This window comes from Melospiza melodia, chromosome 21 (genome assembly GCF_035770615.1).
Source record: "Melospiza melodia melodia isolate bMelMel2 chromosome 21, bMelMel2.pri, whole genome shotgun sequence".
Lineage (NCBI taxonomy): Eukaryota > Metazoa > Chordata > Aves > Passeriformes > Passerellidae > Melospiza > Melospiza melodia.
Window position 1 is genome coordinate 3348159 of NC_086214.1, and position 24247 is coordinate 3372405.

Sequence of the window (24247 nt, forward strand, 5' to 3'; positions counted from 1 at the left end):
CAACTGCACTGCAAGAGCTCCGTGAGGGCTGGACGGCAACAGGGCAAACACACCAGCAAAGCTGTCTGTGAGCAGGGCTGCGGGGCTGGCAGCGCTTGGAGAGCCCCTTCAGGGGGCTCTGGGAATAGAAACCCTGAGGAATTGTAAGAAACTCTTTAGTGGGGAAGAGCAGGATGTATTGGACAGCACAAACCCTGCCAAGATAAACTGTGGCCGCCTCATCTCTGGAAATGTCAAAGACCAGGTTGGGGCATGGAGCAACCTGAGATAGTGGAAGTTGTCCCTGCCCATGGCAGGGCTGGAACTAGATGATATTTAAGTCCATTCCAGCCCAAACTGTTCCATGATTCCATGATTCTATCACCCCAGGCTGTCTCACTTTGTGCAAACATTGGTCTTCACCAAGCAAGATGGCTGCAAGGAAATCAGAAATCAGTATTTTCAGGGGAGAAATACAGTCATCTGAGCAGTCAGACCCTGCACTATGCATCCAGGCACTGGAGGGACCAAACTGAGCAGCTGGACATTCCACATGCACAGTGGGAAAAGTGGGAAAAGTGCCACAAGTCTAGAGAAAAAAAAAAGCAAGAGCAGTGATTCCCAATATTTTCCTGACAAGAGGCAGATGCATGTTCAGACAGAATCTGCATAAGCAAGGAGCAAATCAGGAAAATGCAGGTATAACCTGGGACAGCTCCAACTGCATTTCATCTCCTAAAACAACTGCATGAAAAGGAACTTTGCAATAGCCAGAATGACTGGGCTGAAAAACAAATGTTTCATGATTTATCATCTGCACACCAGACTTTGCGCTAGGAGCTGGCACTTCAAAGGAGCAATAATTCTCAATTCCAGCCAGGTCTGAGAGCTGCAGATTCTCAAAAGGGAATAGCCCAAGGACCCATAAAACCACAATGACCATCACCCAAAACCGAAAGAACAAAGTCAAATCCTTCACATCAGTAAAATGGGCAAGACTCAGTGATATTTCCTGAAGAAATATCTGAAGAAAGACATAATAATATAGAAAGACATTGCCTGTGCTCCCTGCTCCTCTGTCTTAGCCATGGACCATTCTTCTCCTGATTTTCATTGGAAAACTGAAGAGAGGTGACTGCAGCCTCTCCTCTCAGCTCTCCCAAGGCTTCCCTGCAACCACAGGAGAGGCAGCCAAAGCAAAGAGCTTCTCCACAGCCTCTGAACTGTCCCTGCACCAGCACATGGACACTACAAGAGCCCCATGTGTGCACACTGGGACCCTCTGAACTGGTGCTTGCAGAGACCAGGTCCCTGGGGGAGCCAGAGCTTAGAGAAAAACCACGGCTTCTTTCAGCTTCTCCAAGGTTTGATCCAGCAAATAGTTCCCTTTCTATGTCTGTCAACCTTTCCTGTAACTCATCTGCACAAAATTGTGGCCTTTTGCAACTAGGAGGAGGTTGATTTGATGCACAACTGGTTCATCCTGACCTACCAGAAAGAGGTTCCTAAAATGTAATGCCAGTGAAAGGAGTGGAATGGCTGTCTTGCACTAATGGCAGTGGTTTCCAAACCAGGGTGCTGTTGTGAGGCTCCTGCTGTAGAAGGACATCAGGAGGTCTGCAGGTCAACCAGCTACTCACAGCAGGGTTAATTGAAAATCCAGGGAGCTTGCTCAAGGCCTAGATAGTTTGGAAGAGTACCCAAGATTGGAGATCCCAAGATTTCTCTCATCCCTGTGTCTGCATCACATCACTATCACAGGGAATAATGTTTGTCTTTGTCTGAAGGTTACTTCCTTTCTTGTAACCTGCATCTGTTACCTCTTGTGCTTCCCCTGTGAGCCCCTGGGAAGTGTCCACCTTCACAGCTCCTCCTTAGAGAGACATAAATCACTCCCACTCTCATTCTTCAGACTGAGCAGATCCAGCTTTCTCAGCCTGTCTCTGCACCCCACTGACCACCTTGGTGGGCATCCACTGAGGAAAAATGTACTTGGCACTGGGAGAAGGACCTGACAGGATGAACTAGGGACAGACATCCAGCTGGGGGAGGCTGCTGGTGAGAAAGAAAGTGGATGAGGCCTCAGCAGAGCTGGGAGGGAGAGATGCCCTCCTGAAACCAGCAGCAAAGGTTGATCAAGGCAAACCATCTCATCCCAGCTCCTGCAGGAGGCAGCCCCCACCTCAGGAGCTCCACTGACCAAGGCAGGCACATGCCAGGCACCCTGTGGATAGTCCCCATGTACCAGCACTGCATATCTTTGATCAAGTTGATAAATAAGTCAAATTGTCCAAATTTCAGCTTGGTTAGAAAGAAAAAATCATCTGTCTGTGCTCAGTGCACACAGAGGGGCTGCAGGTGCTTTTGAGCCAGTCACATCCTCCCCCAGAGGGGAACTGCTGAATTTGACAGGTATTGAATGATACTCTGCCCCAGGTGGGCTGAGCACACACACAGCTATGCCACAATTAGACAACCAGGATGGCAAACCAGAGCTGGAGACACTGGGACACTCCAGCCAATACCTCCCACCCATCAGTGCTGACTTTCACACAGGAGTTGGGGTCAGAGGCTTCAGCAAGAAATACCTTATTTCATGAACAACACACAGCTTCTGGAACTGCCCTTTCCCAATATTCCCACAGAAAACCTGCCACCATCCTCCACTCACGTATGGTTGCTGCACCTTTTATGAAATGTAAAGAACATTTTGGCCTCAGCCCAAAATTGCAATTTATTAAGCAATACTAGGAATACAGCAGATTACAGAGGAAGGAGAAAGTGGGTTTGATCCCTTCCAGGAAAAGGCAAAAAGCTGGATTGAAATCAGAATAGTTACTACTTTCTTGTATGTTCAGATTGTTTTTATCTTTTCCAGGCCACATCCCACCAGCTCTACAGGCCAGTGCTGAGTCACTCTGGCTCATGCCAGGCTCAGGAATAATTTGTCACAGGTTTCTGTCACATCAGAGGATGTTTTGGGCATTCTGGACTATGAGAAATAATAGTGAGAAAACTCTCACCCATATGGCAAATTTCTTCCTTCCATATTGGAGCAAAACCTGACACAGGGGATTTTAGGACAGTGTGTTTGGGGTGCAGGACAGCTATTTCTTCTTCTGTCAGAGGCATCCTACCATTAGTACATTTTCTCTGAAACCTGATGAATTTATTTCTTTCAAACAAAAAAATTGGAGAACAAAAAATCTACTGTTATTCCAATGCCTTGATCTGTCTTTGGGGGTTGAAAATTTTAAAAGAAAGGTCGAAAACATGTTTGATGGTAAATCTTGGTGAAGCATTGTGTGGTTCCATGGCCTAAGCCAGCAGCTGGTGTGACTTGGGATCAGCCTCTGGACAACTGATTTCACTTGGCTTTGTGATACTGAGTGATTTCACAGATCTGGGATATCTCTTCACCAAGTTCTTTTATTCCTGGGCTGCATCCCACTTCAGGCTTCATGCAAATCAAGCTGAGCAAATGACAGAACTGTGCCCAAACATTGCAGGCAGTGAAAGCATAAACACAGTAAAAATTAATAATCCACCTCAGCAGCTTCCCAAGTCTGGACATCTGGGAAATCCTCAGCATTCAGCATTTAAAGTCACCAGAATCTTTTTCTAGAGGAGATAAAAAGCATTGTGTTAATAGATAAGAACCTGCCATATCTCCCTGATACCTTGTGGGATTTGTTTCCACAGTTTAGGCTGGAAAGGAGGGATCAAAATTTGGTATTATGAGAGCGTGGCAGGACCTGACTGTCAGGGGAAAGCAAGGATGTTTTTCTTGGAAAATACACAGGAACAGCTTGCACTTCTCCAGGGAGAGCCACTCTTCCCTACATCTACTTCCCAGGGATTTCAGGGAGCGTTTTGGAAGGAGTTAGATCTTAAGAATTTTACAAATCTTAAAGGCAGGTAAGAGAAATAGTGTAAAAATAGGTGACAACTGTACAAGCAGAGATCAAAACCAGAAGCCCTTCTATAGACTGGGAATTCATTTTCAAATGCTGAGTTGCTTTTGGCCTTACAAGGATGTGCTGACAAACAGCATCTTGACAGACGGACAGAGAGAGCCTTCCCAGTCTGGGCATTGTTTCCCATGGAGTAAACCCTGGCATCACTAGTGAAGAACTAAATGGAAAGTCTATTAATCAGAAAAAAGTCCCAGAATTCCAGAACGGTTCAGGCTGGGCAGGGGCCCAGAGGGTCCCTGGTGCCACCCATCAGCTCAGGCAGGGCCATCCCCAAGCACAGGGCACAGCATTGTGTGCACAGGGCTCTGCAGGATCCCCAGTGCTGAGGGAGACTCCAGCCCCTCCCTGGGCAGCCTGCTCAGGGCTGGGCACTGCCCAGGGCACAAGTTGTGCCTGCTGGGCAGGGGCAGTGCTGGGCTCAGGCCCTGCCCGTGGCTCTGGTGCCACTGCTGGGCCTGGAGCAGAGCCTGGGCCCTGCTCTGCCCCTCCCTGCACACAGGGACAGCCAGGCCTGAGGGCCCCTCTCAGCTGGGGCTCCTCTCCAGCCTGAGCAGCCCCAGCTCCCTCAGCCTTTCCTTGTTAGAAAAAAAATCTCAGAATACAGCACTTGGCTTGCTCTGCCAGAAAATCTGCATTTTGTAGAAGCCACTCTAAGTACACCTAGTGAACTGGAGCATCTAAAGCTGTACCTGGCACACAGGTCCAGCTCCATGTTAGGGAGCTCAGTTTTAAACCCCAGGGTCTGGCTTTCACAGGTGTCTGCAGGCATGACCTGCTGCGGTTTGCAGATCATACCTTGCTCCTCGGTGCTCTTTGACTTCCAGGGTCTGAGGTCCAGCTTTGGGATCTGACTGCAGCTCATAAAGCCACGGGGATATCTGTTAGCCTGGAAGATATTCCTTGATACTTTAGTGATGTGGGTATTGTCACATATTATTTGTGACAAGGAGATTTTGGCCAGTGAACGGCGCTGGCAAGGAGTGAAAACCCCAGGGTTCTGCCACCAAAACCTGAAGGAGAAAGAAGACACAACAGATTTTTGCCTTCTGCCTTCTTCACACAAATGACTCCCACAATATTAATTCCCATTAACACTAATTTCTTCTGCCAAGAACAAATTTGAATTTATATTATTTAAATCAAGAGCCCTGACTCGACAATTGGATAATTGTCAGTCTCACAATCTGAAGGTCGTGAGTTTGATGCTCCATTTATCGTCGGCCGGGGTCTGTGCACAAATCACAAACAGGATGGGACTGCTGGGGACGGCGTCTCAAGCTGTTGCATTTTCCAGCATCAGTCTCATTACATGGTGATGACAATGGGAAGATGCCAGCAGCAGACAAAGAACTTAAGGTTACAACTTACTTTAAAAGTTTTTTGACCAATCACACAAAGCAAAAGGAGATTGACAGCAGTTCTATCCAATCACTATAAACACATGTACCTGTGGTTAACACAATGCTCGCTTCTTTCGAATAAAAGACCTGCTTTCGAATAAAAGCCTTAAGAGACAATGCACAGAGCTCCATTATTAAGGTTAGAACTTCCTAACATCTGGCTAGATGTACTTTGCTGTAGCTTAGGGAGTTATTCTAGACAAGCATTAATACACAGACCATTGTTCTATTTGTCCTTACTTTTCTACTTCTCATATAATTTTTCTGCTGACAAACCTTATGACTACTGCTTAGCTCCAATGACAGTTCTGCTGTCTCTGAGGCCTGCCTTTTGCAGCTTTCCCAAAACCCTCTGATTTTAAAGATTCCCACAATTATACCTTGCTTTTCTTTTGGCCATGGACAGGTAACAAAGGTGCAATTTAATTAACTGTCCTCAGATGAGGCACAGGTACTCTCTTTCAAATAGGAAAGTTTGCACAGACTGTACACAGGCTGTGGCCACAGCCAAATGAGTGCCATGTTGGAACAAGCCCTGTAATTATTCAATTTTTTAGAAAAGGGTTTGTTTCCAGCCATAAGAACAGGATTTCTAGATGTGCAACAGACTGTTTGACCCTAAGTTCCTCATCCTGGAGTTTCAGCTTGTACTAAGTCTTTCTCAGCAGAAGTGTTTCCCAGAAACATGGGTTGTGATCCCATTTTCAGGCAATATTGCTGGCAGGTACAGGGATCTTGCTTCAGAATTCCTGCAGAAAATGGGGAATGTAACTCACTGCTGCACCTCAAGCCCCTGAGCAACCTCAAGGAGGAGGAGGAGGAGCTCAGGTGTGTTGAAACCTCAGCACTGCAGAAGTGATTTTGGCTGACAAGAAAACCCCAACCCACCACATCTATCACAAGCAAAAATCAAACACTGCCACATGTCAGAGCTGAGGGTTCCAGTTCAGAACTGGGGGAGGGAAGAAGAAATAGTGAGATATCACTTTGCTGGGAGGGGATCTCAGCCCAGGACCACAACCATCAGACAGGGAATAAGAACATGACTACAAAGAGAATGAAACTTTTGAAGGAGTATTAAAAAAAAAAGCAACAAACAACCGGAGTAGTTTTCAGATCTGTGTGAAGAAATCTGCATAAACTCCAGCCTCCCTGTGCTCTGGGGTTGGGACACCCAGCTCTCCTCTCACCTGTCCCCATCGCGAATGTTCCTGAACTGGGTGCCAATGAGACAGGCCATGAGAGGCCCCACCCGGCCTCCTTTCACAAAGGGCTCTGCAAGGGCCCCAATCCAGATGTCAATATTCTTTGGTGTCCCATAGAGCTTCAGGAATTTCCTTGCCAGGTTCTGATTCCTCAACACGTGCCCAAGTGACTCCACTCCAGAGGGCTGTGACAGCCTGCAGAATTTTCTCCAGGAGTTGTAACCTGCAAGCAGTTGAATGTCAGAGCAGATAGAGCAGTGATGCACTACCTCCCTGAAAAGATTTTTCCCTCTCCTTCTCAAAACTGGGACACTAGTAAGGCACCAAAATGTTTAAAACATTTTTCTATATTTCTGTTAAAGCTACTGCCTTCCCACTCCTCCAGAGCCAGCTCCCCCTGTCTGTTTTTGGAGTGCCACGTATTTGCAGGTGGGAGCTGTACCACCACCATCCACCTCCACTCAGCAGGGATGCAACTGATGCTGACTTCACTGGAAGAGAACCTGGACAAAATGTTGATGGCCCCTCTCTCTGTACAACAGGAGAATGACCAAGTCCTTCTCCACAGCTGGTCCCTGTCCAGCCATGGGGACAAGCCACCCACTCCACACAGCCCAAGTTACTTCAGCCACCAGACTTTGCCAGCTGGACTAATTTTTCTGGACTGTAAACAGCCAAAAATCCACTGTGCCACAAGTGGTGCATAATTCTGCATCTTGATGGAGGAGATGAGATGATGCTGCAGCAAACACCTTTGCTGTTAGCAGGATGTCATGGAATCACGGAACAATTTGGATTGGAAGGGATAATAAAGTTCATCTCATTCCACCCACTGCCATGAGCAGGGACACCTTCCGCTATCCCAGGTTGCTCCAAGCCCTGTTCAGCCTGGCCTTGAGCACTTGCAGGATTGGAGCAGCCACAGCTTCTCTGGGCAACCTGTGCCAGGGCCTCACCAACCTGACAGGAAAAATTTTTCCTGATATCCATTCCAAACCTACTGTCTTATGTCTAAAAAACATGGAGCATTGGGAGCAAAAGACACAGCATACGGTGCCTAGATGACACTACTATCAAACAATTCCAGGACACTGAGAATTTGCTCAATCAGAAAATTAATTAGGGAGGGATTTTGACCTTGCTATGCCATCACCACCTTCGTGGATGTCTAATATAAAGGGGTACAGCACTCATAGGTGGGTTGAGACCTAAAGCTAAGCCCAAATTCACTAGAAACACATGTCAGGTCTGGAAACCCAGGATTTGTGGTTCTGATCAGGTCTGCATGATGGTGTTTCTCAATAAAGCATGGAAAAATCACAACCTTATGTTGTGGCCAAGGCAGAGCAATCCTGTGAGCTGATGATGCCTCTGGATGTACTGCAAAGCCTCTGACTGGGCTTAAAACCCATGGATCCAGCTCAGTTTTCATCTCAGTTTCAAACAGGAGCCCTATTGCATCTCTCAGGATGTTGCTTACACAGCGGCTCTGGGCTCTTACCTCAGCATAATGACACTGTTGTGTAAGGACCCACTCAGGAGCCAGCTCTGAAGTGCTGTCAACAATCTATTTCTCAAGACCATCTTGCAATGCCATTACACTGGTTTTGCACCTTGAAGAGCCCTGAGAGTGGTTCTGACATGCTTGGTTGTTTTTTTTTCTCTGGGACACAGATTTAGTAAAGAAATTATGAAGAGATTTTCTTTACATATTGGAAACTGCTCTTCCAGTCATGTGTGGCTGGGCTGGACCCTACAGATGGTTGCAGAGAAGCCACAGGGGACTTTCAGCCCTAATTCCACTCCTGCAAACTTGTTGCTGAACTATTTTACCATTTTTTTCACTTGGACAATAGAAACAAGTCAATCACTGAACACCAAGCTCTGGTCTGTGCAATGAGCTATGTATTGCCTCCACATCTCTCATGCAGGTTCAGCCAGGCTTTGCCTTCAGTGCTCAACCTCCACCCACTTACCTGTGGTGGTTCAGAAACAAGGAAAAAGTTTGGGAAAGAGCATCATAGAATCACTGAATATCCTGCACTGGGAGAGATACATAAGGATTACTGAATCCAACTCCTGAGTAATTTCAGCCAAGCATGGGTTGGAGAAGCTTCTCAATGTTTAATCACAAAAATGCCTGATTTCCACTTGTTTATCTTTGTAAGCTCTGCTCCCACAGCTGACTTACCTGGAAGGCCATGATCTCGGCTGCGCTGCATGTTGAGTGCAGCTAAATCAAACCCAATCCTCTCAACCTGCTCAAAGAGCCGGTCCCGGAGCTCGCCCACCACCATCTGCTGCTGCGTCATCAGCTTGGCCTGGTTGGCCATGAGGCTCCGGAGATAGGGATCAATCCCACCTGCACAGGTGGCACAGGGAAACTGGGATCAATTCCACCTGAAGCAGGGACATGTGAGCAGTGCAGGGAGGACAGTGTGTGGGTAAGAGGCCCCAGAGAGGGGAGCACAGCTCATATTTAGTTATAAGCTACTACATGAGAATCAATTTCCCTGCACTTTAAAGGATTAAGAAGAAAATACTTTGAATAATGTTCTTCAAGGCCACAGCAATGAAGTGATCAGACCACTTTGGAACATGATGGGCTGCCCTCATCTACAGGGGACAGTTCTGTTGGGACAACTCCGTCTGGTAGTAAAGGCCATTTAATACATTGAACACAAAACACTTTTAAATTTGGCTGAAGCAGAAGTTCATCCAGAGAAGGCAAAAAAGGCAAATGAAATAAACCCACACTGCAGAAAAGGATTTACCTTCTTGAATGATTCTCCAGACAGCAAAGAAGGAGGTTCTGAGCTGAATTTCAGGAGTTATGGGTCTGTAATATTCATCTAGGCGGCCAACAGTTGGAGGGATTGAGGCATGAGCAAAGCGAAAAGCCAAGGTGAAGACATTGGATATCCGAGGATCCACAGACTCGTTGTAGCCCCGGTAGCGAGGAATGAGCCTGTGGAACTTGCGTCCCAACAGGAGAGGCAGGTAGTCCCTGTAAGTTATGATCTAGGGGGAAACAAGGAAAGGGTGAACTGTTAATGTCTTGGCCATCAGTTTCTGTGGAAGCAAAGATGATTTTCATGTTCTCTGTGCCACAACACTCTGGCAGGTCAGAGCAACATAATAATAGGTTGGACTCAATGATCTCAGAAGTCTTTTCTAATCTAATTGGTTCTGTGATTTTGTGAAGATAAAAGCCTGCCAAATCCTCCCCAATATTGGCTCCTTGTAACCACACCACTCCCATCAGGCAGGCAGAACTGCACCCTTCGTGCCTCAGATAGCAAAGATAACATCAGCAGATAACAGGGGTAGCACCACCCACGGGCAGCTCCCTGAGTCCTCCCACAGCAGAGATTTCCAGTCCTGCTCTCTTGTCTCTCTGGGATATTGAGGAGGCAGCACAATATAATTTAAAAAAGAAAAATCAAATTCTGTGTCAGTAGGAGAAAATGGACTAATTGTCTGAATACTGCATGAAGATGGAACCATTGATGTAAACACAATGATGGAGATGATGCTTTTTGGACAATCCTTTGAATGTTTGCCTTGCCCAACATGTTTTTTCAACAATACAATAATATTTAAATGGGCAGCATTTAAACATAAACATTTTGATATTCCTGTTTTTTATATTTGTTAAACCAGCTCAGAAGACAGGCTTCAAAGGAGGTGCAGTGCCTTTGAAACCCCATGTCCCTTTCTCTCATAGGATCCAGGCTTTCCTGCCAGCTGTAAAAAACCTCATCTGGCTTTGAGGCCATTCCTGCTTGAAACTGGAGGATGGACAAGAGACTTTGGGAGGGCTCTCCCAAGCACAGAGGTGCTTGTGTGACCCCAGGATCCCACTCAGGGTCAAGTCTGGAGTAGTGTGTCAAGCTAGTCAAGATTGTGTGGGGTGGTCAAAGGGTGCAGCCCTGTCCCAAGGAGACACCATGATGGGCTCCACCATCATACGGGGCTTCTTCATAGAATCCCAGAATGGTTTGGGTTGGAAAGGACCTTTAAGATCATTCCCATAGGCAGGGAATCATCGAGAGGAAGGGATTCACAACCTGAGGAATTTTAATCCAAATTTCCAGGACCGTTTTTTTCAGGTACAAAACAGCGGTTAGAAAAGCTTTTCCTCTGACTTTTCTGTCTGTTCCTCAAACAAAAATGTGCCAATAAAAACCTCATCAAGCACTTTAAATTTAACAGTAAATTTAACAGTAGAGGTATATAAAACATTCAGGGGCCCCCTCTGTGCTTGTCATTCCAGGTATCTCTGTGTGATTTTGCTTTGGTCAAAAGGGGCAGGAGGAAAGAATTTGGTCCTCCCACCCCTGAATCCTGCACCCTTTGGCCACCCTGCACTAGCAAAATCTAACACGTGAACCCTGTGAGACTGCAGGCAGAGCCAGGACAGGTGGGATGATGGCTGGTACCTGGATCATGGCTCCCAGGATCTTTCGTGCCTCCTGGTAGAGCCTCTCATCATTCCAGTGGGGATTGAGGCTTCTCAGCTTTCCAGCCAGGCGGTTGTGCTCCCGCACAAAGAGCGTGTGCATGCAGGCCAGCTCCAGCATCTCACTGGCACGGGTGTCACCTGGGAGGGGCACACATGACACTGGAGTGGGAAAGTCACATTGGGAAGCACACACAGAGGAATTTTTAGATGTCTCAATATTTGTGTTGTGAAGAAAGTGGGTAAGAAACACAGAGGAGGAGAGGGAAACCGAGGATCAGACAGCACCAGGCAAAAGCTGAATTTCTGCTGAAGCAACAAAAGCCAGGTGTTGTCCTGGCTGTGCTGAGAATAACAGAGAGGTGGGGGAAGTTTCAGTGAAGGGCTGGGAGCGTTAACTTAAAAAGTTAAATACAAGTAGGTGTTCTCCAGGCTCCCATATCAGAGATGTTTGGTCTCACGGCTCGAGAGAGAAATGCAAATGGGCAAAGGGAAGTCAAGATGGCCAAGGAAGCTCTGAAACTCAGCAGGTCTCCTTCAAACCAGCTGAAACTGTGGCCAAAGCAAGGTGACAGTCACAAACAGGCTCTCTGGGGAGTAAAAGGAAAAGCAAAATGAGTCAACTTGGAGGAATAAACAAACAGCATCACAATAAAATATCAAATCTTTCTTCAAACATCTGGGGCAGGAAACGCAAGAGCAAGCAGGTGATGAGAGCATAGGCAAGCACTCAGAGAAAAGTAAACATGTCGTATTTAGTCCCCTTGTCTAAATAGCAAATGGAGGCATTTGCTCCTGCACTTGGCACAGAGCCCTTTTCATCCACTATCAAAGGCTGCCTGTGAGGGACTGCGGAAGGAGGAACAAATGCAGCACTGTCAGGTTTCCCTGAGCAGAATGCATCCAGACAGAGCTTCCAACAGAGCTCTGCGAGGAAACGTTGAGCCCTGGGAGGCAACTGCACATGTAAAACTCCCCCAGTTCTCAGGGACCGGAAAAGTCACAAATCAGACACTGAATTTTCAAAGGCGCTTCCGATGCAGCCTGAACTGATAAACTTTCCCATCAAAGAACTGATGGATCTGTTCCAGCCACGGAACAGGAACTGCTCCTTGCTGAGAATCTGCAGGGGCCAGAAGCCCCTCCTGGGAATTATCTGATGCTCCTGCCCACTCTGCTTCTCACTGAGCACCTGTCTTTGGCCACAGGTCCTGCGTGGCCCTCACCAAGGAGAGACCTGCACAGAACTGGGGGACCAGGTGAACACATGGAACAACATATGGGACAGGTGGAATGCTGTGGGAGCCTGGAGGGAGAGGGAAGCACCATGAGCTTTAAAGGAGAGAGCTGATGGATTCCAAGGACCATGGGGATGTTCAGAGGAACTTTGGCCAGATATAAAAGGCGCCAAGGGAATGGAAAGCAGCTCCACAGGTGATGAGACCTGTTGTGCCCTGAAGCTTTCTCCAGCACTGCCACAAGCATCCTGGTGTGGCCAGAGCCAGCAAGAGTCAGTTGAGAAATCCTGCTCTCCAAAAGAAATAGGCCATGGAGACACTAATTCATGAGGTATATCAGAAGCATCCCTCTCTGGGGTCCCACAGGCTTGTGGAAAGTACTCCCAGTACTCCCTCAGCCTTCACAGTGGTGGGAACACACCTTAAAAGGCCATCTTGGTCAGGTATTGGCCTCATCCTCATTCCAGCTGGGATCCGAGCTCCTCTCAAAGTGCAGCAGGGACATGCAAATGTTTCCTGCTGTGGCCCAGCACAGTAGTTGCACATCTGTTCCTATCCTGCTGGGATGGAGACAGGCATGGAAGGACAAGTACAGACCAGCCATTGCCTCCAGGCCAGGCTGCCATTGCTGTGCCTGCTTGGGCACTCTGGGCCCTACACCAGAGCTGCTGAGCGTGGATGAGACACCTTCACTCCAGGTTTATCCTCACAAACAAGACTTGGAGAGGGTGTAGACCTTCCTCCTACCTAGCACAGCCTGTCCCAGTCTTTCATGATTTGCTCCATTCCATCTTCTATTTAAATAAGAAAAACAAACAACTGAAGAAGTGAGCTGGAGATGGTGGAATTGCCTGCTCCAGATTCCAGGTTTGGGGTGCAAGCACCCAACTCACCTGCAAGAAAACAAGGGATTCGAGCCGGCCCGCTGGCCTTGAGGCAGGGCTCCTTCCTCATGGGGCCGAAGGGCATGTAGGCCCTGCCCCTGTCGGTGAAGTTGCGGTTCACAGCCAGGAGGCCGCTCCGGCTGCCGCGGTCCCGCAGCCGCTCAGCCAGGGCGGCCTCGCTGCCGTACACGACGCTGCCGTCCAGGAAGGAGGTGAGGGCGTTGATCTGCTCTCGCACCGCCCGGGCCCGCGGGCAGGCCGCCGCCGAGCGGGAGAAAGGGAGGCAATCCCTCCTGTTGGTGATCCGGGGGTCGTTGGGTGGGATCTGCAGATGGAGAAAAGGAAAATTCATGAAGATGGAGCCAGGCAGGAGCCCTCTCACAGGGCATAAGGGTCAGATTGACAGCAGAGATGCTGCTTTCGGAGCCCAAGTCCCAAACAGCCTGGAGCCTAAAGTCCTATGGATTCCTAAAGTCTTTCCCCTGAAAATAAATATATTGGATTACATCTTTAACGCTCAGTTTTCTTATCTCCATATCTACACCACAGAGAATTGTCATCCAGTATGTGTGACCCTTCCTTCCAGCACTCTCAAATGTATGTCAGGGAAACACTCAGTGATGTTCCATCCCATCACAGTTTTCCTCGAGAGGAATTAGGAGGACATGTAGAAACCAGAGCTGTAGCAGAACTTCAAAGGTGGGAGAGAAGGGCTGCAGGAGGGACATGGACATGATTTGGTGAAAAGAAAGCTCAGGGGGGCCCTTGTGGCTCTGCACAGCTCCTGACAGGAGGGCACAGCCGGGGGGTCGGGCTGTGCTCCAGGGAACAGGGACAGGAGCAGAGGGAACGGCCTCAGGCTGGGCCAGGGCAGCTCAGGGGGGACAGCAGCAGGAATTTCCCCATGGAAAGGGAGCTCAGCACTGCCAGGGGCTGCCCAGGCAGGTTTGGAGTGCCCATGCCTGGAGGAGGCCAAGGAAGTCCTAGACGTGGCACTCGGTGCTGTGGGCTGGGTACAAGGTGGGGATGGGGCACAGCTTGGACTGGATGATCCTAGAGGGCTTTTCCAGCCCCAATGCTTCTGTGATTCTGTGATCTGCTGGAGCAGGGATCAGGATGTGACTTCTGATAATGCCACAGGCACTGCTGGGAGATCTCAGCACTCCCTTGTCCCGTGCAAAGAACACTGAAGACCCGCGGATTTTCTGGAGTATTGACACTCCCCAGTGTCTGTCTGTGACATTTCCTGTTTTCCTGGCATCAACTGTGCTACCTTTGCACAACAGCTCCAAAGAAAAACCACCTTGCTGAGGGAGATGGCCAAATGCCTGGAAACCTGGCAAAGTCTGTGCCTGTGCCTGAACCCAGAGCCTGCCCCTGGAACACAGCACTGCCACCACACAGAGTGCTGTGACCTCCTTGGCCTGTTCTGGGAGGATATTCCTGGTTGGAGAGCAGATGCCCTCTCCCTTCCTCCCCTGGAAGAAGGAGGCTGCCTGTACCTGGATGGGAAAGCAGGGAGGCTCCTTGGCACAGCTGGTGTCACAGTCTGGCCCACCACTGAAGGGGACTCTGGCTGGGGTTTCTGGGCTGAAATCCAGGTCGTGGTCAATAAACTGGCCCCACTGCATGAACATGAGGGATCTCTGCTGGTCCATCCGCAGCAGCTCCGGGGGGAAGCGGACAATCTCGTTGGACACTTGTCGGACCTGCAGGGGTGGAGGCAGAACACATTGGCGGGAAATGACGTGTGTGAATGGGTGCACCCAGCTGCGGGGTCATCAGCAAAAATTCCTGGGGCACTTCTTGTGTTTTGCAGACAAAAAACCCCAAATGTGTCTGTGCAGGAAGGTGTCATGATCACCAAGTGCCCTTCGCTGAGCACAGGAGCACAGTGCTGCTCTGGCTCTAGGCAGGACTCTGAACCTCCAGGCCAAGACTGTCCCTTGATGGACGTGGGGAAATAGCTAAGCAAGCCTGGGAAAGGGAGACAAAACAAATTTTAAAATATATGTTTTTTTTTAATAGAAGTGTAGAAAAAACAGCCCCAGGGAATTTCTGAAAATTATCTTGAAGTCCTCCTCCCTTCTCATCCCTTACTCAGCAATCACAGTTCTCCCACCTCCATGTATTACTGCAGAAAAAGTGGACACAGTGCTGTGGAAGGAGGTTAGGAAGTACAAGAAATCCATGAACACAACCCCAGCTCCTCCTCATCAGAGCTGTTGCACCAAGCTCAAGTGACCAAAAGCCACCTTACAGTGTCCCTGCTCACATCCAGGTGCCATGAGAGCCACAACCCCTGCACTTCACCCACACAGGGACCCCCACATAGCATTTCTGGTCATACATTTTTTGTTCTGGGGATTCCCTGGCTCACTTTATCCTCTGGCATAATTGCTTTTCAGAAACAACTGCCACAGACCAAATAAAAAAAGGTAAGTAAAATTATTTGGCTTAAATGCACTCAATTAAAAGAACATATTGTGTAATTCTGTATCCCTCCTGTGATTCTGCTGCAATCAGATTAATTTTCCTTTGCTTTTCCTGAAGACACGGGACTTAGAAAGCATTCCTAATAGATCCCCCTGGATATTCTCAGACCATCACCCTGCAGCTGGTGAATCTAAGCCCCTCTCACCTGATCCACAGTTCCAGGTAGTGGATGAGCACTTTGATGCCTGCACTCTGTGCTAGAAGTGACAATCCCTAGGCCTGACACTGTGTTCTGAGACTGTTACAAACTTTACCAGTGGAAGGGGGAACCCAGAGAAACGTTTTCCTTCCGTCCACCCGCGAGGCACGGACACGCCATCCTCATATTCCGCTGGCAGCCACCTGGCCAGGGCTCTGTTGGAAGCTCCTAGGGATGGGTTCCTCCTGTCAGAGGCAATGGGAAAACAGCAAACAGTTGGAGCCAAGAGCTTGTGGATATGAAGAAACATGGACTTGGAATGGGAGCACGCCATGGTTGGGGAACTGCTGCAGCTCTGTAGGTTTGGTGCTATCAGTAAACCTTAGGATTAATAATAACAACAACAGCAATCATAGAATTGTTTAGGTTGGAAAAGACCTTTAATAATCTGCCCCAACTTTCAGCTTCTCCCAGGTAAGAACTCAGGTGCCCCTGATGTCATCCAGCCTGAAAAAAGGCCCTCGGGCTGTGGCTGGAAAACAAAGTTGGAAGCTGAACACCATGGAAAAGTGGAGGAGCCTTTGAATGGAATTACCTATGGTCTTGAACATAAATTGGGGGATTTGGACTGTGAGGTTATTGTGCTGGGTGATTTTCTGAAGGTCATTAATGAAGAGTCCCTGCCCATTGCAGGGGGTTGGACTAGATAACCTTTAAACCTTTTCAAAATCACTTCCAGTGCAAACAATTCTGTGACTCTATGATTGTAGTTTGATTAGATGTCCTAAAGTGACTTTATGATGCTCGTATCCCCATTAACCTGTTTAGCCCAGAAATAAGTTTTGCACCTTCAAGATTGGTTCTGAGAGCGAAGTGGTGGGGAGAGAAGCAGCAGCAGTTTGTTTTCAGACACTGCACTCGCTCCTCCACATTCCTGCTCCTGGACTGTGTTGTCTGCAGCACAGAGAGACAGTGCCACAGAGCTCTCCTTTGCTTTTTAGTCAGTTTTTAGCTAGCTGAGGCAGAGAAGTTCTCTGGTCTGTAGTTTTTATTTTTCTTTGGAGCTGTTCAAACCTGGCCTGAACACCCAGGGGAGCACCAGCAGCTCCACCTGAGGCCCGCTAGGCCGGGCCGGGCCTGCGACATTTCCAGCACTGAGGGACTGACCAGAGACTGAGTGAGTTGAGCTGCAACCCGGGGAGGGACTTTCTCAGTTTGTCATCTCTTTTGGAGCAGCAAGGGGTTCTATTGTTTAATATTGTTCTTTTTTTTTTTTTTTTTTTCTTGTGCTGATGAATGCTTTGCCTTTTAAATTAAGGGGAGGGGCAGCTTGAATCTGCTTTCTAGAGGAACCCCTTTGGAGGTTGAGTCCCAAATTTTCTCTAAACCAGGACAAATACACCATTAAATCTTTAATCAGAGTAGTAACGTACTTTCTTTGGAGTGCGTGTCCAAAGTGTGTTCTGTGGTGGCCTCTCACCCACAGGTAGCACTGCCCCAGGCAGTGGAGAAACAGAGCACAGCTGATCCCACCTTCCCCAGGGCCTCAGGTCTGGGTCAGGTGTAATGGACCCATCCTTATCCCCCCCCTTGAAGTGGAAGGAGGCAGGAAGGTCTCTCCTTTGTTCTTATACAATTCCCTCAAGGCTAAAGCACCCTGGAGCAGGCAGAGCTGGCTGAGCTCCTTCCTCTGCCTCAGCTGCTTCCAGGAGCTTCCCAGCTCTGTTTTTACAGGGAATGTTCCTGAACTGTCCCTGTCAAACACCCAATGCTCAGCAATTTCCCGTGTCTCCCACATTCCCATTCCAGCCATGGGAGGTGCTCTCCCAGCCTATATGCCCAGATTTCCTCCCACACAGAGTGGGGCAAAGAGATGGCTGGATCATGCCCGGTGTGGATTTAGGTCAGGAAACCCTTGGAGACCCTGCCTAGGGGCAGGGCCAGACAAAGAGTCTGTCCCCAACACGGAGCTCCTCCTGTTTTGGCAAAGAGCTGGTTCAGGTACAACACCAGGAACCTTCCCAACAGGACTGGAATTAACAGCTCCACACAGGACTGGAATTAACAGCTCCACACATTACTAGGAAATACTAGAGTGTGAGACTCCAAAACAAGGTGCCTGTGCGAATCTTGCCTGGAGAAGAGGGTCTACTTCTACTTATGGAGGATGCCTGACATCCGTCTATAGAAAAATTTAGGTTAACCACCAGCCCAGATCACTGAGTGCCACATGCAGTCCTTCCTTGGACACCTCCAGGAATGGGGACTCCACCAGCCCCCTGGGCAATTCCAATACCTGACCACTCTTTCCAGGAAGAAATTCCTCTTGATGTCTGACCTGAGCCTCCCCTGGTGCAACTTGAGTCCATTTCTTCTCCTCCTGTCCCATCCATCCATCCATCCATCCATCCATCCATCCATCCATCCATCCATCCATCCATCCATCCATCCATCCTCCTGCTGACACAGCCCCTCACCTGTTGTTGCACTCTCCAGTAATGGTTCTGTAGCCAGAAGATGCACAATTTATTTTCTTATCCTGCTGGTCACATCCAGTGGCCTTGAAAATCACCTCCACCTGAGCTGGAGTCAGCAAGTCTGGCAAGGAATAAGGGAGAAAAAATCCATGCAGGAACACACTGGCTCTGCAAAGGTTTTCCTGTACCTAGTACCTGTACCTACCCCCATCTGCACAACCACAGTGTGCTGCCATTTAACTCTTCCTGCTCGAAGACATGCCAAGGATGTTCTTTGAGCAGCAGATGCTTTTACTGGTTTGGAATGCATCAAACCCAGCAAAGCTATGGTCAGATCTTATTTATAATCACATGTTAGGCTCATGCAGCAGAAGAATGGTTTTCTAGTATTGCCTCTCCTCTCCTCTCCTCTCCTCTCCTCTCCTCTCCTCTCCTCTCCTCTCCTCTCCTCTCCTCTCCTCTCCTCTCCTCTCCTCTCCTCTCCTCTCCTCTCCTCTCCTCTCCTCTCCTCTCCTCTCCTCTCCTCTCCTCTCCTCTCCTCTCCTCTCCTCTCCTCTCCTCTCCTCTCCTCTCCTCTCCTCTCCTCTCCTCTCCTCTCCTCTCCTCTCCTCTCCCTTTTTATCCCCCATAAAATGCAGTCACAGCTATCCTAGGGGCTGTTACAAGTTTTTCCCCTTGGAAGCAGCTCCCAGTGTGTGTCACCTACTCGGAGCTGCCTGGAAAAGAACCATCCTGTGGCTGGGCTCACTGAGGGCATTGTGTTTTGCTGTGCACATTTCCGTTTGTAGGGAAGTTAAGTGGCAGAGTTTAACAAGAAAGGTCTTACAGAATCACAGAATCATGGAATGGTTTGGTTGGAGAGACCTTAAAGACCATCTTGCTCCAACTCCCTTCCCTTGAGAAGGATAGGGACACCTTCCCAAGTTGCTGCAGCCTGGCCTTGGACACTTCCAAGGGGCAGCCACAGCTTCTCTGGACAGCCTGTCCCAAGGCCTCAGCACACTCTCAGCCAGCAATTTCTTCCTGACATAATCCAAATCTCTCCTCTCTTATTTTAAAACCATTCCCTCTTTCCCTGTCACTATCCACCCGTGTAAGAAGTCCCTCCCTCTTTTTTATAAGCCCTTTTAGGAAGGGGCTCTGATATCTCCCCAGAGCTTTCTCTTCTCCAGGCTGACCCCCAGCTTTCCCAGGGAAGATGCTCCTTCTTGGCTTTTGCTGCTCACTCCACGTCCCAGCGCTTTGAGGTTTCCTGGTCACTGCTGCCACCAACAGTCTGGGTCACAGCATGGTTTAAAAGCCACTGGGCAGGTGGGTGAGAGGTGGCAGCCAGGGGGCCCTGGCAGGGCTCTGTAGTGGCACTGGAGCATCAGTCCTGGATGGAGAGGCTGGAGCTTTGCACAGCCAGTTCTGCCATCATCTTCCAACCCATCCTGTCCCAGAGCAAAGCCGGGGCACTCCATGATGTGCCTTATCCTGCCAGTGCTTTACTGTAATGTTGGTAAAGTGTTTGAGGCCAGGCTAAATGAGGCTTGGAGCAGCCTGGAACAGTGGAAGGTGTCCCTGCCCATGGCAGGGGTGGCACTGGATGGGCCTCACGGTCCCTTCCCACCCAAACCATTCCATGATCCCCATATGTATATGGCAGGAGTCCTCCCTATGTGTCCCTGAGCTGCTCCTTTCACTGACCCTGATCTGTGTCCTGTCAGCAGCCTGGCCTTGCCTGACTCCATCTCACAGAGGATGTTGCTCCTCCAGATACATGCTGAAATGTCCTCTCACATCTCCCCATTCTCTATTTAGACAGTGTTGTGTCTGTGATGTGACTGCAGTGCTGTCTGAGGTCTGGCTGAAGAACTGCCCTCCTTGGGGCCAAGCTGCTGGGAGCCATCTCTGGGTTTGCTCATTCCCTGCTCAAGCAGCAGAATATCCACCAAAGCCTTCCAGGCTTTGACCAATTGGAACTTGAACCTCCACACAGCAGAAGGAACCAGGGAAGTGCACAAAACACTTTCACTAACTGAAAAACCTCCCAATAATATTTAAAATGAAAAAAGAACACAGAAAAATAACTCAGCTTTTCTTCACTGCAGCCACATGGGAAAGATTTGTCACAGCCCATCACAACCCCCTTTCCTTTCCTTCACTCCTCCCAAGCCCCAGGGACCAAGCCCTGTGTCTTCCTCCTCTGCCTTCCTCCCAGCAGAGGGGGATCCTACCTGTGACGTTGAAGTCCCCCCTCACAGCCCCTTGCATTCTCTCTTTGAGCAGGCTCAGGGTGGTCTGCAGGTAATCCGCTGCCCGGACAGCCTCTCGTGTCCCCCCCACTGGCTGCTTGAAATATCTCAGGAGCTCTGCTGGGGTCAAGGCATTGTTCTGCAGGCTCTTCTTTATGCTGCAAGGGACAGGAAACCAAAACTGAAACGGAGCAGGGGCAGGGATGCTCAGTTCCACACCTGAGCATCAGGCACAGCATGTCCTAAGTCTGAACTGTTGGGCAGAGTCACTGTGAGAGGCCAGGGCTGCTCCTGGCACCCTCCACAGAGCAGCAGAGAGACCTGCAGGAAGGGAGCTCCTGAAACTGCCCAGCTCCACCTGCCAGAAGGCAAATGACATCCATGAGGCACCAAACCTTGCTCAGCTGTTATCCACATCATCAATACCTCTCACTGTCTGGAGGCCTCAAAGGTCTCCAGGCCACCCTGTCCTAAAGCTGCTGGAGCCTCCTCTCAGCTGGAGGGGATTCAGAGTGTGGCTGCTGGCAGAGAACAGGTATGGGCTGGTAGGAAGCTGGACACTCCCAAAGCATGGCTGGGAGCCCCACAAAACGTCCTCACTGCAGCACCCAGCTGTTTGCTGCATCCCTTGGAGGGAATCACTGGAAATATGCAGGAGCCTGTTATGGTTTCAACTCAGGGCTCCTGCTCAGAGCCCTGAGGGGTGCAACAGAGCCCAGCAATACCATCAGGTGCTGCTGTGAAGATGGGGAGGCCCTGGCATAGGGTGCCAAGAGGAGCTGGAAGCGTCCAAGGCCAGACTGGATGAGGCTTGGAGCACCCTGAGGTAGTGGAAGGTGTCCCTGCCCATGGCTGGGGCTGGAAAGAGATGAGCTTTAAGATCTCTTCCAACCCAAACCATCCAGGATTCTGCAATTCTTTGAAAACCGAGACAGAGGGGGTCACATCCCCAGTGACCTGACAGACTGCTGTAAAATCAGGGTGAGCAGCCAAAAGCTGGATGAGAGCCCACTGTGCTCCCAGGGCTCCCCACCCCACTGTCCCTGGGCTGCGGGGAGCAGGAGAGGCGGGGGAAGCTGCAGGAGAGGACAGGGATGGGACAGGGGACAGGGACAGGGGATAGGGGACAGGGGACAGGGATAGAGGATGGGACAGGGAATAAGGACAGGAGACAGGCACAGGGACAGGGGACAAGGGACAGGGGACAGGGGACGGGGATAAGGACAGGGGACAGGGACAGGGGACAGGGGATAGGGGATAGGGACAGGGACAGGGATAGGGACAGGGGACAGGGGCAGGGGACAGGGGCAGGACAGGGACGGGGACACGCCACCCCAGCCCGGCTCTCACCGCTCCCGTGTACGCCTGTAGGCAGCATCCACCAGGTGCCGGGCCTCAGCCACGCTGCTGAGCAGGGCCGTGTCCGACAGCTGCAGCGGCACATCTGGGCAGGGACAGGGAGGAGCACAAGTGAGGGTGCCGGCAGGAGCATCCCTGCACCTCCTGCACCTGGGAATTACACACAGCAGCGCTGGAGGCAAGTGCTGCTCCCTCTCCAGAGATCTGCATGTAAATGTATCCCTCAGGGGAGTTTGAGGGTCTCTCCTGGGCACGAAGAGAATCCCTCCATCCGTGGAAGCTTCAAACAGCCCCCAACAGTGAGAGGTGCAGGCACCGTCTGTGCTGCCCTTTCCCAGCAGAGCATTGGACAGGCTGCCCAGAGCAGCTGTGGCTGTCCCACCCCTGGCAGTGCCCAAGGCCAGCCTGGATGGGGCTTGGAGCAGCCTGGAATAGTGAAAAGTGTCCCTGCCCATGGCAGTGAGGGAATGGGATGAACTCTGAGCAATTCCCTTCCAATCCAAACCATTCTGGGATTCTCTGATTCTATGAGCAGCCTGATTTCCCCACGTCTTTCCCCAGTCCTTCCTGCAACCTCCTGCCCTTTTCACTACTCTCCTTCCTGCCCTGGGGGGAGCTCCCAAAATGAATTTCATCTCCCCCATCTGCTGGCTGTGGGTCACAGAAAGGAAGGGGACAGGCCCCAAGGGCTTCTCTGAGTGACAGCACTTTCCTACAGCTTCTGGGAAAGAGGAAAACTTCAGAAAATAGCACAAAGGGATAAACATCTCCCAAATCTCTCCAGTTTCTTTTAAATATCTTCCCAGATCAGCCCAGAGCTCACCTCTTGGACAATTCTGATGACAAAAATTACTGCCTGGACCACCATTTGAGGCAAATGAAAAGCCAGGCATGTGCTTTTCATAAGGATTTGACATTGTAAATTAACAGATGGAGGTCTCCATATATTTTGGAGCAGTGATTCAGGGCTGGAAGAGGGAGAGTAACTGCCCCATCCCTACACTCCACAGGCCCTGGCAGCTCTCTCAGGTGCTGGCACAGGGAGGGAGACCCTGGTTCCATGGACATGGACGAATGCTGGGAACTGATCTCCTTTACCTGATTTCAAGGAATCAGGCAGAATCTGGACTGGTAAAACCCTGAACGAGCCACAGGAGGTACAAACTGTGCCCCTTCTGGCACCTTTTCAGGGCTGTGCTGCTGAATGACGGTCTATTCCAGACACAGCTTGATCTTTCCCCCTCAGAAAATCCCCTGATCTGCAAACCCTGAGGGAAGGACAATACCGTAGGAAGAGGATACAGATGCCTGGAACAGGCTGAGGATCACCAGCAGCCCCAGGAAGGTTTCTGCCTTCATCCCTGCAAAGAAATGTAGGTGAAGACGACCAAGAACATATGGATGCATCAGAAGGTCCATGCCAAGGTGGAGGATGGCACAGGAGCTCATGGAGCATCCCCTCCCAGTGCAACGCTTCCAGGAGGGAGTGCGCTGCCCCAGAGCTCCTGTCAGTGCAATGTGGAAAAGGAGCAGCCTCCTGTCCCAGGGATGCCAGCACTGCTGGCAGCTGGGAATGTGCTGCTTGGGACCTCGGGGGCACCACAAAGGGGCCAGAACCTGCTGCCAGCACAGCACCCAGAGCGTGCAAGGGAGAGCTGCTGGGGAAGAGGAAAGAGCCAGGACAGCACGGCAGGTCCTCTACACCTCTGCTTCTCTGCCTTCAGAGTCCAAGAGTCCTCCTTGCAAGTAGTCATGCCACATACAATGTCACATAAAAACATATAAGGACTGTATTCTCTTTATTCCTGTTTAGCCTGGGATTGAGGATATTCATGTTAAAAGTTACACCAAAAATTTGGAGGAAATAATACTTCAATATTTAGAATGTTGCTACAAAAATCACTATGAGTGAACTGTTTGTGTTCCTCAATAGAGCCAGAGTGAAGCCAACCATGAACTGGGTATCACTCTATCCCCATAATTATAAAATGCAGCATTTATATTTGTGTTTTAATGGGAATCTATTCAGTTATTACCTATCTGTTCCTCTAACATGGGCTGCAAAAGGAGTGGGAAGTATTTAATAGCCATTTAACAGATGTTTGGGAAGTTTTTCCCAAAGCTGACCCACTCACCTCCCAAGGCTGCTCCAAGCAATCAGCTCCCAGAATGAGCCCAGAGCTGTGGGCTGAGCACGCACCGTGAAGCTGCCCCAGAGGCACCCGGACTGCCCGGCTCAGAGGCAAAGGCACCCAAATGCCCGGCTCAGAGGCACCCAAATGCCCGGCTCAAAGACAGCCCAGGATGCCCAAAGGCTCAAAGGCAAAGGCACCCAAAATGCCCGGCTCAGAGGCACCCAAATGCCCGGCTCAAAGGCACCCAAATGCCCAGCTC

The 24247-nt window shown here is 49.9% G+C and overlaps 1 protein-coding gene across 2 annotated transcripts; it reads right to left on the bottom strand.

Annotated features, from left to right (window-relative positions):
- Positions 1 to 24123, bottom strand: LOC134427711 (eosinophil peroxidase-like). Of its 2 annotated transcripts, XM_063173774.1 has the most exons (15): positions 23989 to 24123; positions 23140 to 23214; positions 21845 to 21938; positions 20477 to 20652; positions 18258 to 18378; positions 15896 to 16025; positions 14648 to 14854; positions 13155 to 13470; positions 11004 to 11164; positions 9336 to 9582; positions 8753 to 8923; positions 6547 to 6784; positions 4752 to 4966; positions 3528 to 3600; positions 1 to 133 (listed from the first exon to the last, which is right to left on the bottom strand). In XM_063173774.1, the coding sequence occupies exons 2-14, from the start codon at positions 23210 to 23212 to the stop codon at positions 3572 to 3574; spliced, it is 2178 nt and encodes a 725-aa protein (XP_063029844.1). In that variant the 5' UTR covers positions 23213 to 23214; positions 23989 to 24123; the 3' UTR covers positions 1 to 133; positions 3528 to 3571. The 2 variants fall into 2 exon arrangements, with proteins under 2 accessions (XP_063029844.1, XP_063029842.1); XM_063173772.1 differs by lacking the exon at positions 1 to 133 and having other exon boundaries at positions 2688 to 3600.
- Positions 24124 to 24247: the final 124 nt, after the last annotated feature.

Coding starts and splice junctions, on each gene's coding strand:
- LOC134427711 (XM_063173774.1), bottom strand. CDS start 23,212: ATGAAGGCAGAAACCTTCCTGGGGCTGCTGGTGATCCTCAGCCTGTTC. Junction 21,939..23,139: donor ATCTGTATCCTCTTCCTACG/GTATTGTCCTTC, acceptor GTCCCTGCCCAG/ATGTGCCGCTGCAGCTGTCG. Junction 13,471..14,647: donor CTCCCTGCTTTCCCATCCAG/GTACAGGCAGCC, acceptor CTCCATCTGCAG/ATCCCACCCAACGACCCCCG.